At 42.0% G+C, this 16,704-nt stretch overlaps 1 protein-coding gene and 1 long non-coding RNA gene across 7 annotated transcripts in view; one reads left to right on the top strand and one right to left on the bottom strand.

The window, feature by feature from the left end:
• Position 1: 1 nt before the first annotated feature.
• On the bottom strand, positions 2–3,051 carry LOC147208729 (uncharacterized). The gene is made up of 3 exons (XR_015097628.1): positions 2,735–3,051; positions 2,377–2,461; positions 2–425 (listed from the first exon to the last, which is right to left on the bottom strand). It is a non-coding gene; the product is annotated as an uncharacterized LOC147208729 (long non-coding RNA).
• Positions 3,052–9,350: 6,299 nt separating this feature from the next.
• Positions 9,351–16,704, top strand: part of ablim3 (actin binding LIM protein family, member 3) — a 41,234-nt gene continuing 33,880 nt past the window's right edge. For 2 of the 6 annotated variants that reach the window (XR_015097617.1, XM_086100024.1), the window contains exons 1-2: positions 9,367–9,747; positions 15,836–15,970. Coding sequence is in view for 5 of the 6 variants with exons in the window: in XM_086100024.1 (XP_085956150.1) it covers positions 9,735–9,747; positions 15,836–15,970 (148 nt within the window). In the remaining variant the exon portion in view is untranslated. Of the gene's footprint in view, positions 9,748–13,930; positions 13,970–15,835; positions 15,971–16,704 lie in introns of all 6 variants that reach the window. The other 4 variants (XM_086100002.1, XM_086100014.1, XM_086100031.1 and 1 more) reach the window with 4 other exon arrangements.

Genomic DNA, 16,704 nt, shown 5'->3' with positions numbered 1-16,704 from the left:
TGAGTGTACAAAGCACTCTTCAATTCAGAGAGTCAACAGCGTGACGAGACACAAGGAAAGATGCTGCGCAGGCCTGCAAAGATGCGCAGCCAATCACCTCACCGGATAAATCCACTCATGCTGTCATTGGTCGACGTCACGCCGGGAACCAATAATGCGTACAGGTATGTACAAAACGTCTGAGTCATATGGCATTTTTTTTCTGAATACAGTACTTTGCAAACAAAACGCAATGTACTGAAGCCGCGAAAAAATGAAGCAAGGGATAACAGTACTCTGGCTTTTCTTTTTAACGGCCTTACGGTGGAACGAGTGATTTGCATGCTTGCCTAGCAATCAGGACGAATTGTTTTTGGAAAAATTCTGTGAAGAGTTTGGTCTGCTCTGGCTCACATGGGTTTTGTCCGGGGTACGCTGGCTTCCTCCTACATGATAAAATATGCATGTTAGGTCAAGTGAACACTCTAAAATTTCCATAGGTGTGAATTTAAGTGTTAATAGTTTTTATCCAATATTATGCCCTGCAAGTGGCTGGTGAGGTTAGGGTGTACCCCACTTCTCATTTGAAATGGCTCCGGTTCCCCACAACCCTTATGAAAAAGAGTGGCACAGAAAATGGATGGATGGCTGAACTTCACACCGGCTAATAAATGTTCCCATCAGACTACACAGCATTTTCAGACCCGTGATCTTGCTCCCATACAAATAGATTTACGAACATCACCTCAGTGAGTCCCCATGAATGAGTTACTTCATTCATGCACACAAATGAAACAGTTGGTGCCTTTCCATTAAAAGATTACTGAAATAACTTTAAAATAAAACTGCACCAAAATGCATTCTGACAAGCAACAAAGCTCGTGATGGAATGTCCTTTGTGACAAAACTGCTTTTTGCCAGGTCACTTCCGGTCTATCCTAATCGATGCCATTTGCATTCAGTATAAAGAAAAGAACACACTGCCTACTGTGAAATGGCGGGGAGGCACGTTTATGTTCTAGGGCTGCTGTACTAAATCTGGCACAGGATGTTTTTAATACGAGCAGGGTACAATGAAATCCTGAGGCATTCTGGTGCAAAACATGCTGCCCGGGACCCACAAAACACAGGGAAAAACATAAAGGAATATGCCTAACAACAAAACATTGAAGTGTTCTAAAGTGGCCTTAAACTGAAACCTGCTTTAAATTATTTTCAACATCTATAGAATGAGCTGAATGTGGAGTCTGTCGGTGGCTGCCCTTCAAAGCTGAGACACCTGGAGTAAGTTCACTGCTGAGGAGCGGGCCAGCATACCTATCAACAGGCTCACTCGTCTCACTGAGACTTACAGAAATTGTGTAATGACAGTGGCTGCCTCCAAATACTGCACAGCTAAATATTAAGTCAGGGGTACACCATTATTTTTGCCTAGACCACTTTCATTTGTGTTTTTGAAAATGATTATGTTGGGCCACAGATTCTAGTTATTTCAGTGACTGTGAGTTTTCGTTCTGGAATGGAAGGGTACCAACAATTTTGTCCGATTGTGTGTAAAGTTGACACTGTGAATCTTGTTTGCTCAGAGCTCTAGAAGTTATAGTTCTTACTGTCTGCTATCAAACCATTATTTAGGCTACACAAATAAATCTCTTACGCCCTCAGAAGTACACTAACCAAAGGTACCTGATTGTCTTTCCCTGTTTTGTGCACTGATTGTCAGAGGGAGAGATCAGTGCCATCAATTTCGAGTGGTCAGAATATATCGTGCCATTGGGTGTTAAATTAATGGCTTGTTCTCAGAGCGCAACCGCTTGTGTCTAATCTAATAAAATCTCTGCTCCGGTGACAGTGTCACATGCTCGGTCATTGCTACAAACCAAAGGGTGGACAGGAGACAACAGTTGTCTATAGTACAAAAACCTGGCCCTAAAAGACAAATAACGATAGCCAAAATCGGAATGTGACTTGTCGTTGTGATGTAGAAGTCACAATATCCTCTTCAGAGAACAGCTGTGTGGATCGAGCTACACTTTCCTGACAGCTGGGACATCAAACAGATTCCTCTCATAAATGGCAGCACACTCTGAACTATGTCAATAAGGTCTCATGTCACTGAAAACAAGATAAATCACAGATACAGCTTGTGTAGCCTTGTCAGTGTTCACACACCATGAATGAGTTAACTTATCCTTCACACACTGATGCCAGAAGTGCAATTGGGCCACTCTGTAAACAACAGTCAATCTAATAAGAAACATGTGTGATACCTGGTTGTGTAAATTAATGGTCTTGCAAAGTTGAGAGAGTTCTGCAGGGGTTTTTTAATCGTGATTTTTAGATTTGGAATATGTGGTTTGGTAATCTGAGACAAAGGGTATATAATTTTAGACTTACCCCCAGTTAGCTCACTTGCATGCCTGTGGGTCTAGGACAGAGTTCCCTGCAGGGAGATTCCCACTGTTGCAGAGTGGCATTTGTACTACAAACAAACAAACAAACTGGAGTTGAAGTGTTGCTTTAGTGTTCAGGTTAGACAGTCTTTGGCATTCAACTGTTCAATACAGGAAAACAAAGTACAACATAAGACCGCAGTTTTAGTCGAGCACATCAAATCACTTTCCTGCATGGCATTTGGGAGTTTATGGTTAGTACAAGGTTCAGATATGATAACAGGCACTTTTCTGACATTGAGAAAGAGCAAGGCTTTTATGTTTAAAGCGAAAGTCGGTGTTTTGTTTTGTTTTGTTTTTACCTCTTTTCTGTTCCACTCTTCGAGCAATTTCTCTTGTGCTGACACGTGTGCGTAGTGCTTTCTGTCTGCGTTTGGCCATGCATTGCCAACGATCGCTGCTTGACGTTGTCTGAAACCCGCCGGGCAGAAAGAGTAAGAGGAGTTCCGAATTGTTCGCTCACGTCAGCGTGTGCTTGCATTTGCCTTTAAACGCCTCAGAGGCTGTCCCACGCCGCATGCCACTGACAGCGGACGTTAACTCCTCCCCTAGTGGCTCTCTCACTTCCCTACAATGTCATTACCATAAACGCTTCCTCTCCCCCATCGTACAATGCTGCGGTAATTTTAAATCTTTTAAAAACCATTTGTGTCTCGCGACGAGAAGAAGGCACTCCGTTTGTTTCCTCATTCTGAAACACCAGTCGTACCGGTTTGTGGTGAAGAGGTTGACGGATGAAAAAAAAACCCTAATCCAATCCAGTTTGTCGAATTGTCACCATAGCCGGTCTTCATTTCCGAAATGGTCTAAAACCTTACCCTGCCCTTCAGTTCACATACCATTAAGGCCACCTATCAACTCTCCACAGCAGCGTCACCAACGTGTTGCCCCCCCCCCCCCCTTCCAGGCCAACAGAAGTAATCCACGGGCATTTTCTAAAAAATAAAAATATATACAGTATATATATATATATATATATATATATATATATAATTCCTTGTGTGTTCTACATACTTGGCCAATAAAGATGATTCTGATTCTGATTAAAAATTGCTTGGCAGCGATGGGACATTGTGATTTTCTTGGAATATGGTACATGTGATCGTTTTAAAATGTGAACACTGGCAGAGATGTCTTTAAAAAGTGTTGACTATTATTAATCGGATTGCAAATTATTGTGAAAACTCATTAGCATAAGATAAGAAAACCTTTATTAGTCTCGCAATGGAGAAATTCCCGATTCACAGCAGCAAAGTTAGAAGTAGAACAACAAAATATAGGAGCTGCTGGAAAGGCAGCCACTCACGCGGCGCCATTTTGAAGTCAAAATAACAAAAACAACACAACACAACACATAGGACACAGACAGTCGTGCAATCTTCACCACTTTTCTGCATACACTTTGTTGTCTGAGGCAGTTATAGATGAAAGAGGAGAGGATCAAAGTGTCCTTTCACCAGTGGATCAGAGACGTCATGCTGAAAATGTGCACACGTCTACTACAAGCTAAGTTTTGAAAGCAAACACGAAGCTGTAGCGTCCATTGACGAAAAAGAGATTGGCTCACATCTCCTGTCCCATGTAAATCCACTTCAATTCCAAGCCGCGACTCCCAGTTCCACATCCGCATCGGCGCTGCGCGCTAACGCTCCTTTCTTCTCATTGTCGGCTCCTCAAGCCTTACATCCATCCAGCCGCAGACCGTTCAACAGCACCGATCTCTCCGCTGAACAAAGTGGGGCTGTGAAAAATGCTGCCCATGACAGGTGCAAGACACAAGCGCCCCGGGACTGTCCAGCAACGACAGTCAAATGGCACCGACATTCCTCCCAGGCAAAAACAGTGCTGGTATACCCATGTTGCCGAGAAGGCGCAACCACCAAGCACAGAGTTTCCTCCTTGATGAATGTCGTGGCCAAAAAATGCTGAAAAAAGTCCACATCAGGTCCACACGACCTAACAACAAACACAAAGTGACAAAACAAACCAAAAAACAACAAAAAAAAGCAAGGCTCATGAGAGCACTTGCCGACGGCTGCCTACTTTAAAAAGTGTTGACTATTATTTATCGGATTCCAAATTATTGTGAAAACTCATCAGCATGCTCACTGTCTTTACGTGAATGAATATCACTCATTATTAATAATAACATATAATTATCACATTATTAATGGTAACTTGAGGAAATGTCTTTCACTTGTGTGTGTCACACTGAGAGCCCTTTGCGTTAATCAATCGGTATGCAAGTAGCTTTCAATTTCAAAAGGAGTAGTGACCCCTGGTCTATAGTGTCTATCCCCAATAAGTCCATGGGTGAGCTGGAATCTATCCCAGATAACTTTGAGCAAGTGGTGGGGCACAACCAGGACTGCTTGCCCACAAATCACAGGGCACATGGAAAAAAACAACAGCATATACTCACAGTCACAACTACGGACACTTTAGAATATTCAATCAATCACTCAACGTTATTTCTAAAGCACTTTTCATGTATAGCAAAGCAACTCAAAAATCCATCCATCCATCCATTTTCGGATCCGCTAATCCTCACGAGGATCGCGGGCCTGCTGGAGCCTATCCCGGCTGTCTTCCGGCAGTAGGTGGGGGACACCCTGAACTGGTTCACAGCCAATCGCAGGGCACATATAGAAGAAAAACCACACCCACACCGAGGGACAATTTAAAGTGTTCCATTAACCTGCTATACATGTTTTTGGAAAGTGGGAGGAAACCGGAATCCCCAGAGAAAACCCACGCAAGAACGGGGAGAACATGTAAACACCACACAAGAAGGGCGGAGCTAGAATCGAACCCTGCACCTTTGCACTGTGTGGCGGAGGTGCTAACCAGTCCCCCAACTCAAAAGTTGTTCACTTACTTACAATAATTTAATTGCAAAGTGTGACTTATGTTTTAGATCAACCTAAATTCATGTGAGGAGAGATTATTCCGTGTTTTTGCCAACACAATACAATGTTAACTCTGGAACTGATTTTACATTCCAAGTCCCAACTGAACAATGACAAAGTCACCCTGAACAGATCAGCCCTGCACTGCACATGTGATCATGCAATTGGCTATGCACCACTGCCAGACACAGACCTTTTTTTTGCTCTGTTTGCAAACGTGTGCGTGTCTGTGTGTGTGTGTGCGTGCGTGCGTGCGTGCGTACGTGCGTGTGTGTGTGTGTGTGTGCGTGCGTGTGTGTGTGTGTGTGTGTGTGTGTGTGTGTGTGTGGAGAACAGGGCAATTATTGTCAAGAATTCAGCAGACAGCTGATACGTAATCTCGGTAAGGGACACAGAGATGTTGATTGACAAACTGCCTAGAGAAAACACCCTGAACGAATTAGAAGGCAGTGAAAGTGTGGGGGGAAAAAAACATCTGTCCAAAATTGTATTCATACACAATATCAACGGAAGTACACGAACCCCTGTCTATAACACCAACAAAAGGTGAGAATAGAAGAAATATTTATTTTGTGTGTTTTCTGTAGTTTCCACTCTTCTGGAAAGTGGGAATATTTTTCCATTCATCCAAAAGTACATCAAACTTGCTGTTCTCACTGTATCTGCTCCCATTGGGTTCCATTTTAAGGAAACATGGTATTTCCTTCCACTGCTATGCAGATTTGTGTCAGATCTATGTCCCACTGAGCAAAAATTACGCTTTCTCACAAGGCAACAAAACACACAGAAGAAAATAGACACAACGCAATTTAAGTTATTATATACCATCAAGTCCATTTCCTGTAAACCTACATGGCCAATTGAGAAAACCTTTGAGGTTTATTCAACTCAATACTCAACATAAATTGGTGAGGCATTGACTTCCAGATTGGAGGAAAGACAGTTGGATTCTTAGATCATCTCATTTACATGTTACATTTTGGAGAACAGGCATATTGTGTGTCAAGCAGCTGACAAGTGACACTCATTAGACTGAATGGAATCACTCACCTGGCATCACACAACTCGTTGTCAGTCTTAACGCAACACTGACATTCTGGTTTTAATACTGTCCCCAAAGTTTTAACTCTGGCCCATTTTCAGTGGACAGTCTTGCTGTATTAACGTGACCTGCCCTGCTGCCCTCACTGCACGGGAAGGCCATCTTCCTGTTTTTCTCCCAACAGTTCGTAGGATACAGTATATGCAGAGCAGATGATTGACAAAGAGCGTAGTCAGCATTTGGAACCAGAGGGCATAGACCCACCTGGACAAATGACACTTACGGTATTTTACTAGAACTAATTACCGTCAAACAACTTATAAGTACTTGTTATAATCAGAAAAGTTGATTAAATTTCCATGGAGAGAGCATCTTAACACTATTGATGCAAAGCACCTTTGGTGCCCGGGGCGAGCGCTCTGGCAATTGTCCCTGAGCCCACGATAAACGATCATTGAAAAGGAGGGGCAGAAATGGAACATTTTGCAAGTTGCTGTCAGTATACATCAGCCAAGCTGAACCTTCTACAGGTATATCTAAACCAATGGCAACATCTGCACATTAGCTTCACTGTATTCAGGCTACCGTAAACATTTAAATCCAGACTGGTTTAGGGTGTTTTTAATTCACCATTTTAATTATAGAGCAAGATTCATGTGAATGGAAATTTATACTGAAGGTCGACTCAGGAAGCAGTCACATGGTTGTGACCATATTTTAACATGTGTCAAGAAGAACTAAATGAGTTTGGTGTCTCAAAATCACAGCGAGAAAAAATGGTTTATTTTTCCCATTAATGGAAAATTATTGCACATGCTGTATAGCTAAATAAAGCACAACACAGCAATAAAGCAACAGTTGAAGCATATATGGCTATTTGTAGTACGAAAACAATCTAATCATGTTTACGCTCTTTTTTTAAGAGGAACCCTTTAGAACCAACAGGCACACAGGAGTGAATCAAATAACTAATAGGCCACAGAAAACAACAGTGAGCAAAAATGACAATGGAGAAGAGTGAGGCGCCATTCACATCCCGTTGACCCATTGCCCAGCTTCCTTTGCGTTTCGCAAGCAGGGCTTCCTCTGGATACAGTGGTCGGATCAAGAAAGACAACACATGCGCGCGCGCACACACACACACACACACATAGAGATCTCTACAATCTCCAACATATCCCAGCTGACTTTGGTCATAAAGTGGGGTACACCTTGGACTGGTCGCTAGCCCACAACCATTCCATCTCTTACTTACACAAATTTAATCTTCAATTAGCCTAACATGACTCCTTTTGGAAAATGGGACGAAGACAGAACACACAAAGAAACCTCATGCAAGCACGGGAAGAGCACACATATCAAGGCCATAGCCGACATTCAAAAACCGGACCTCAAAACTGTGAGGCATACTCGATACCAGCGTGCTGAACATTTATTTAACACCATATTTGCACAGTGTTACTATGTTAACATTGCCCCCCCCCCCTTCTTTATGACGCTATTCAGAGCGTTTACATGTGGTGCAAATAACCTAGTTCACACGATTTAGCACCTATAGACAAAAGGAAGTTCATGAGTGAAGATAATTACCCAAAAAAATCATAAACTGTGAACCATGCCTCACAATTAACCTCGTCTCTTGCATTCACTCTTCAGTAAATAATCCAATTAGCGACAGTAATTTACTTACGGGAAATTTCCAGAGGAGGGCGGTGTAATAGCAGTTTTGCCAACCCTGGCCGAGTTGCTCTTCTCCAAAAGACTGTCAAGGATTTTTTGGCGTTCCCTTTCTAACACATTTAGCCATGGTTCAAATCAAGACAAGCTACAAATATCCACCTCATTGTATCGGCATTATACAAGGTAATGATGATGATAAAGGTGATTATTATTATTATTATTATTATTATTTTAGAGAGCGCGTTAAATCACGATGATCTTTTTAAGTTAGGAGTGACATCGTCACTCCCCGGAGACAGAATCGATGCATCAAGTAATGAGTTACATTGACAAAAGGAAACTTTCAGAATGAAAATATAGGTTCGTACCTGCTCAAATTGTGGGAGCCATCACTCTCCCTTCACAGTTATGCAAAACTACTGCATGCAACTGCCACATTGCCATCTGATGCAGTTCGAATGACAAAAACATTCATATTTTAAGTAAAATACTCACAGGCAACACTCACCAGGCTGCAAATGCATAATTTTGTGCAGATTGTGTTTTTCATGTCAAATATGGGTTTAAAGAGTTTTGCTCTAACCAACCAGAAGACAGAAAAATGCTGAAATCATTGAGGGCCAGATTTCTGGCTTTGTGAGGATGAATTTACAATTTGATTAATTTAATTGACTTAGGCTAGCCGCTGATTCTGAAGGCTCTGTGCAGATGAGGCTGACGAGGCTGAACATAATGGCTGAAAAAAATATTGAGAAACACTGCATTATGAAGAGAATATACATTTTTTAGAATAAATATATATAATTTAATGGCATAAATGTTGATTCCATTAGTTAGAGGTCAGTGCTTTTGTTCGTATTTAGGCCAGCGGAAAAGGCCTTGTTTGCACCCACGGCTCACCACTCCTATTAATCAACTAAAACAAACAACCCATAAAATACACAAAGTAACACGAGCATTAGGAGTCCCTCAACCAGTTTTCCTGTTCCTGACCTCAGTCGAGGTGCAAGCCCTTGTCTTGAAAACTTGGTTAGAATTCAGGAATATGCTTGAGGGCTACTGTTTCCCCTCCATCAAGGAATGAGTGGACATTATTTATCTGGACAGACAACTTAGTGTGTTTTAACACAAAGAAAATAGTGAGCATAATGGATATCTTGATGATGTGAAACTGTGTTTAAGCGTTATTTAATTGGTGATTGCGAGTCAACCATTATTTGGAAGTCAAACTTGCAACTGCTACTTTATTTTGAAACAACTTACCGGAACCGGAAAAATGTGACTATTGTGGGCTTGTGACAGACGCGCGCGGTGTCAGCAACACGGCGAGCACACCGCTACCGAGCCGGCAGGGAGAAAGAATGTGAACAAGGTGGCTTTGTGTTTTAACTGTTGTCCGTTTCTCTGTCGAAATAAAACACAATCAGAGACATCAGTAACATGAGGTTATTTTTTTCGGATTTTATTCAATTTTTTTTGCCTTTTTTTTCCACGCTTTCTCAGAGATGGATTGGAAGCAGCATTGCGAAGAATGAGTGAGTGAGGACGCAGCATCATTTACCTTCACCGGAAATTCATTTTTGATGACACCGTTCGGAAACACTACTCTGAGTGTCTGGGAGTATTTTTCGACGAAACGACCTTGTTTTTGGGAACAACACTTTGGACATCATGAGCTCTAATGGTAAGTCCATTCCTATACAGTAGGTGAGAGCAGTGGGAAGAACAACTGTAGATCAACAGTAGTCCATGTGATCGTTATAGTTACACCTGAACAGTCATATGCGGCTCAATACAAGAATCATATCTTTAATTAGCTTAAAATGATCCGTTATTTCACACCGCTGTCTTGAGGTGCCGATTGCCAAACTCATTGTGTTGAAAGGGGTCCCCAATATTTTGGCCCATGTTGGCTACTATGATAAAACTGAATGAATCATATGGCAAGGTCAGTCACAAAGTTCAGATTTTTTCGGGACAACGGGGTAATTCTGCTTCCAGTTGCCTCAATTATTTTCTTCCTCATTCTCGTCTCTATTCACACCCAAACATGGACTCATACTACAACTCCTCACAGGCTCTAATATGCTCATGCAGTTTAAATGGATATTTATCACGTTGTATATTTTTAAAGGAACACTTTCACAGATATTCATCCCCCACAGACTTTCAGCTGTTTCCTTCATTTAAAGTTCACCTGTCACTTCTCCATCATGCGGCCATTGGAGGAGCAGGGAATGCTGCATGTATGCCAGGCAGCCTGCTGCTAGTCTCGTGGACTTTATGTGATTGTGATTCGGAGCATGACAAAGATCCCCGGAGCCCCCTGTTGTACTTATCTTAGACTAACCCGGGGGCTGCCGTGATGTTAAACTGATCTTGTATCAGCTGACTCTGACCCTGATCCCCTGTCAGCTGAATCAGGGCTTTCCTCCCGCAGGGCGGGTGGCTCAGTGGCTGTTGTGCATTTGTACAAGTTGCCCCTTGTTAATTCACGGGGAAGACAGCTGAGATTTGTCAGAGGAAACTTAAAAACATCCCATGTGTTGCAAAAGTTCAAAACCACCAACTGCAGTCCCTTCCAGTCCTGCTTCCACTTCTGATCATGTCACATCAGGGGAACCTGATGTGTATTGTTGACTGATACATTATTGCATCAGTCATACACTAGTCTGTCATTTGAAGAACCTTCATCATTCATCCAATTCTCTTAATTCTCATGGTGGTGCTTCTTGCATGCCTACAAACTCCCAAGTTGTGTGCATGTCAGATGCCACCATTTACTTGCATGCTGGTTTCGTTCAAGCTACAAATGACAACACTTTCATGGTACCTCTTGGGTTACAAGAACTTGCTTCCCAGGTTTTACCTCCACAAATTTTACATCTTGGAAACCTTAGCAATATTTGCCATGTAAACACCTGGAAAAAACCCCCCTATGTGCTCGTATTTTGGGGTTTTAAAAGCCCCTGAGTTACTCCTTTTCTCACCTAAAAAACATATTTTGGTCACATAAATGTATGCTTGTCATCACAGATACATTTTCAGGACAACAGTCAGCAGGTAACAAATTATTTCCTTTTTTTTAAATTTAAATGTCACACCTGATGGGTGGGCAGGCACTCCAGCAACCAAAATATTTGTATACAAATCAATATGTTCTATGTGGCTCCACGAGTGCAATCATGGTGTTCTGATTAATATCACGTTTGTTGCATATGAATTAAGCAGCAGAATCCACCCGGTTTTGTCCGTCTCAGGGGGCAGCCATTTTGCCACTTGCTGTCGACTGAAAATGACACAATAGTCGCTCAAGGCTCAAGTCTCAAGTCTCAAGTCTCAACCAAGCACTTCCGCCACCAAGCAAATCCCGTCATCAGGATGTGAAGGGCTGAAGAATGAGCGCACATGAAGCAACGTCAACACCATGTCATGGTTTACTGCTGGCTAAATGCTCCAGGTCTGTGTCAGCGCTGTCACAGCAGGCAGATGGTGGTGGAACATGCATCTGTCGGCATGAACACATCTGAGTGTAACGAAGGACAGATCCTTTCCTCCAGTCGGTCAACATGTGTCCTCCTGTTCCTGCCGGCTCTCTTCTGGCTCATACATGAATAGGCCTGTTAAGGCAAAGCGAGTGCATTTTCTACTGCATTGGGCATGATTGACCAGAGGCCATCCTCGCACACACAGCACAGTCTGTCTGTCTTCATCCATTGGCCAATCACCTTGAGCACTGGCATTATTGTGTCCAGTGTACCTGCTTGGCAGGCCAAGCTGGGCTGTAGATGTCACATATTCGTACTTGAATTTCATACACACACAAGTGGGCAAAAGCAAAGGTTTTAAAGGTCAGAATGACATGAGATGGGATAAAACACATGATGATCAATACACCAATTATCGAGTTCTGGAACCTGACGAAATCTGCAGGGCCAAACATCACTAACAAAGGTGATTTCTTTGACTTGCCTAGCAGAGCTATAACATCAGAAACAATGATTCCTGTGTACCATAAACATTGACCTCAGTCTCGAGGTTTGAAAAAGTTCAGTAGAAAGCCTAATTATATGACACGTTCAATCATAAACATACAAATTGTATTTGGGGGGCAACATGCTCGAGATATAAAAATGACCTAATTTTGCATATATTGTGAGACCATAAAAAATGCACAATGCTAACAAGCCTTTTTTTGGCAAGAAATGAGTACACTATATATATATATATATATAGTATATAGACAATACATTTGTGGAGCTTTTTAAAAACAGAATAGCGATAACTTTGTCAAATGTCAAAATCCTTATTTCACATCGTCATGCGCTGAATTATTAAAGCTGTCTTTGATAAATGACCATTTAATAAAGATGTCAATGTTGTATCATTATCATTTTAAATTAAAGTAAATTTGAATAAAAACGTTACTCAGCTTAGCTCATATTGTTAAGAAACATGATAATAGTACGTGAAATTTATTATGGTTACTGTCTAGCTTTGGGAAGTGTAGTCAGTTTTTATCTTTTAATATATAGAGGATTGCAGGGAATGTAAAATAGAACTTTGATTGGGCCCTCCGAAATAGACTAATACTGGACTCAACAGGTAAGATAAACAATTGTATGACGTTTCCCCTTTTGTCCATGACCCTGGCCTCTGGTCAGATGCGTGATCATTCACATTGTCAGTGGCGGTGTAACCTTTTGCTCTCCAGTGGCATTGAAGCAGAATGTTAGGAGTGATACTGACTGGGCAGTCATCACTTTGATGAATGCTCCTCTGCAAGGTCTTGGCTCAGTTCAAGGATGATAACGGCAGGGTGAGGTGAGGCTGGAGATTTGATCATTTGCCACTGTCGACCACGGCTTGATCATGAAAATCTCACAATGACAAAGATTACTTATTCTCAAAGAGACCTGCTCAGGTGAATTAACTCTCGTGAGCAACATGTGTGAATGTTAACCAGATTAGATTCACAGGTCGGCATATTCGTTGACCTTTAATCATGCGACTGTCTCAACACGCGATTTCTCTAGGCATCTTGTTTGAATCGAAAGGAGGTTTTGCAAAAAGAGATGCAACAAGAGAGACACAAAGTTTCAGTAAGGATTCATTATTCATTAGAATCATTAGACGGATTAAAGGAACGGCAAAAGGTGTGGTCACCGTTGTGTAACCAAAATCCTAAACTGGTTTTGTGACATTTTGCAAAAAGCTTTAACTACACAACACCAGCCTTTCTCCCTTTCTAAACGGACTCCTTCCAGTCTCGTGTACTCAAATCATATAATTGAATATTATATATTACATCAAATTATATACAGCATCATGCCTGGCTTTAAAACAATAAAGATATATATGCAGTTTACATGCATGTATTCATTTTACTTGCACTTTTGCTACACAACCCCACAAGGTCATCAGACTGCTTTTCTTTAGTGATTGTTATCTCTTCCTTCCCCATCACCAACAATTTCCCAGCATCCCTTGCGGCCATGTTCCAAGCATACTCTTTGCCGTGACTGTCATGTCCAAGGCAGAAATAGTAGCAATCTCTTGGTCTCTGGGGATGCTGTCTGCCTCACTGACCAAGGCCCTGTTCTTATCACCTGTCAACTCCAGGCGGGATTCTCCTTGGGCATTTGCCAATGATTTAGTCTGGGATTACACCTGTTGCTGGGCGCCTATCGTGAAAGGAATGACTCACCACACCGTCACGGGGAAAGGATGGATTGCTCGAATGGGCTGAATGGCAATGAATCCACTTACATAATTGGATAGAATGTCGTAATTCTGTGGTTCTTGAGGTCATTGAATGTGTGGGCTCTCTTTTTCTTATCATTTGTCAACTGTGTTGTCACCTGCAGCCAGCTGCGTGAAACGAACGTCAGAGGAAGCGTGATGTGGTAGGTGAAGCCGCTAGTTTTTGCTCCAGATCACCCGTTCTGTGTTACGGATCTGGTGTCGGTGATACAGGCTCAGCAGGAAAATATATTGTGGTATATCGTAGACGTTTTTTGCATTACTATAAAAGTCAGTCAAGCATTTCTTTCATTTAATTAACTACGGTAAGCTAAATCGGGCACGTCAGGTGAAATAATTCCAACTGAACCAACCATTCAAGCCATGATGACTTCATTTTTTTGGTTGGAACTTTTTCTGTGTGTTGAGAGCTGAGAATATTCCCGACTTGCCTGTTTGTATCGGCAAAAATTTGGAAGGTCAATGTTCTAAATAAATCTCTGCCTATAGAGTAGGATGTGGAACAAGCTACTGGATGTTCCCGTTATTGCTTTTTCTAACCTGATGGGATGACTGCTGTTCCTTCTGGTTTTATGATGAACAATATGCAGTCCTGTCTACCTCTCTCTCTCTCTCTCTCTCTCTCTCTCTCTCTCTTCCGAACACATACAAAAACATCTACTAGGAAGAGTCATTATTATTATTATTAATGGCAGTTAATAATAATAATAAACTGAATAATTATTATTCAGTCCAAAGTATCTGATGGAGTAGTGGATTCCATTGGCATGACCAGCATTGTGGGAAGGGGGGGGGGGGGGGCAATGAATTAACAGTGTCTAGTCTGTGGGAGACAGAGAGTAGGACGGAATCAAGCTTGCATATTTCCAATGCCCACTCGTTGGATGTGAACAGGAAGGTAAAAATCGACAGTCATACAGTCATGTATACATTCTGCCTCCAGTCCATGAGAGTATGCAGAGACATGCCCTACATAGATGCACATAGCATCATCCAGCTCACAGCACACAGGATATGAGGCATGCAAGGCTCTTAGACATCTTAAGTACTGCGAACCCTTCGAGAATCCTCCAGTGAAATGGAATCAGTAGCTTGAGCGCGCCAGCCCATGTGCTGCCACCACTGAAGCAGCAAAGTCCTTCAGTCAGCTATTTAGGTGACAAGCTAGACCAGATGGTTATCCTGCCATTATACCTCTCCACCCTTGTCGATCCACTCGGATGCTCCTTGAGGAAGATGAAGAGCCAAATGAGCAAGCATGACTGCAGCTGTTGATTCATGTGCTTTATGTGAATACAATGGGACTCTTTTATAATGCACTAGTCGCTGATTGTGTCATGGTACACTCGCCTGACTTGTGTGCGGGCAGCATGGGATCAGTTTGCACTCAGTGACGGCGTGGATGTCGCTGTGGATTGTTGTTTGCCTCTATATGTGCCCTGTGACTGACTACCGACCAGTTCATAGTGTAGTGCGTCAATCGCCCATAGTCAGCTGGGATAGCCTCCAACAACCGCGACCCTCTTCAGGATAAACACTATTAGTAGGGGTGTAACAAAAAAAAAAACGATTTGAATTGGAAAATCGGTTTTCATTTTAGGAAACCAAAATGTAATCGTTACAAAAAGATTCAAGGACAGTTCGATTTGTAAGTGGAATGATTCGATTCAGTTCGACTCAGTGGGATTACGATCTGGTACGGCTCAGTTGGAGAGGGTCTGGTTCAATGGACCTTTTGTTGTCATTTTACTTACATTTGAATGACCTTGCCAGTACTGTATGTAAATCTGCAAAGCTATGGCTCTCCGAAAAGACGATTCAATACGTATGTCGATATACAATATTTCAAAGTAGAACGATTTGATTCGGTTCAATTTTATGCACTTGCGCATGTATCGTAGTAAACCAACAATTTATTCAAACTTAATTCTTACCTTTAAAACAATTTTTGGTCTGGTAAAAAAAAACTATCATGTTTCAACACTGTGCCTGCTCTCTGTCCACCACAGCGTATCGCCGAGGCTCAATGGGAGGCGAGCCAAGTAGTGGGCCAATTCGGTGTCAACGGTGTCGAGAATTGTGCAAAGGAGAGGTGGTTCGAGTTCAAGAGACCCACTTTCATGTCAAGTGTTTCACCTGCACAGGTAAGACCTGCACCATGACAACTCGGAGTTAGGAATTTTGCAGCAATTGTTGCTAATTCAAGGCAGACCAGACACCAGAAACAAGAACTGAGTCACATCCTTACTTTTTCTGCAAACAACCTGCATCGACTGTTTAGAATAGCGAATCTTCTTGCTAATCCATTTTAGTCCCCATGCTGAGTGCTACTATTAGCCCACAGTGAGGATTGGAGCGGATCAGAGTTGCCCTGCGGGGTTCTTAGACTGCTGCTAAGGAAGCTTGTAATAGTTCAGTCAACTCAGAAGGGATTTCCCCTGTTGTATGCTGCTGTCTAATGACATTGTTGCCCAGATTTTTCCATGCTACCACTGAGGAAAAGCCCTGCAATAGAGATGTCGCAATGACATACACATACACAATACAATAAAATTCAGATGCCTTAGGAACAAGGTTAATTGTCCCATCATTGTTTTAAAATAATACATAAACTACAAATATTAGACCGATGTAGCATTAAAAATATAAACCCACGATATATTAGCACATGATTATCATCGTACAGTACGTTGTAAAATTGGAAAGCAGGAAGAAGGCTTCAGATGTCATAATAACATGTTATCCCATTGCCTTAAGCGAAATGATTTTGATCTGTGTGCATCAGTTGGAATGCATGAATAATCAAGTGCAGAGAAAATATATTCTCATCTAAGCAGGACAGCATTTGATTCATTAAAATAATGATGCTTGGTCCCCA

Source organism: Hippocampus guttulatus, chromosome 2, assembly GCF_054856545.1.
Source record: "Hippocampus guttulatus isolate MCC_2025c chromosome 2, RoL_Hgut_1.0, whole genome shotgun sequence".
In the NCBI taxonomy this organism is placed as follows: Eukaryota; Metazoa; Chordata; class Actinopteri; order Syngnathiformes; family Syngnathidae; genus Hippocampus; species Hippocampus guttulatus.
The sequence above is the reverse complement of the archived record's forward strand: the minus strand, read 5'-3'. Positions and strand labels throughout refer to the sequence as shown.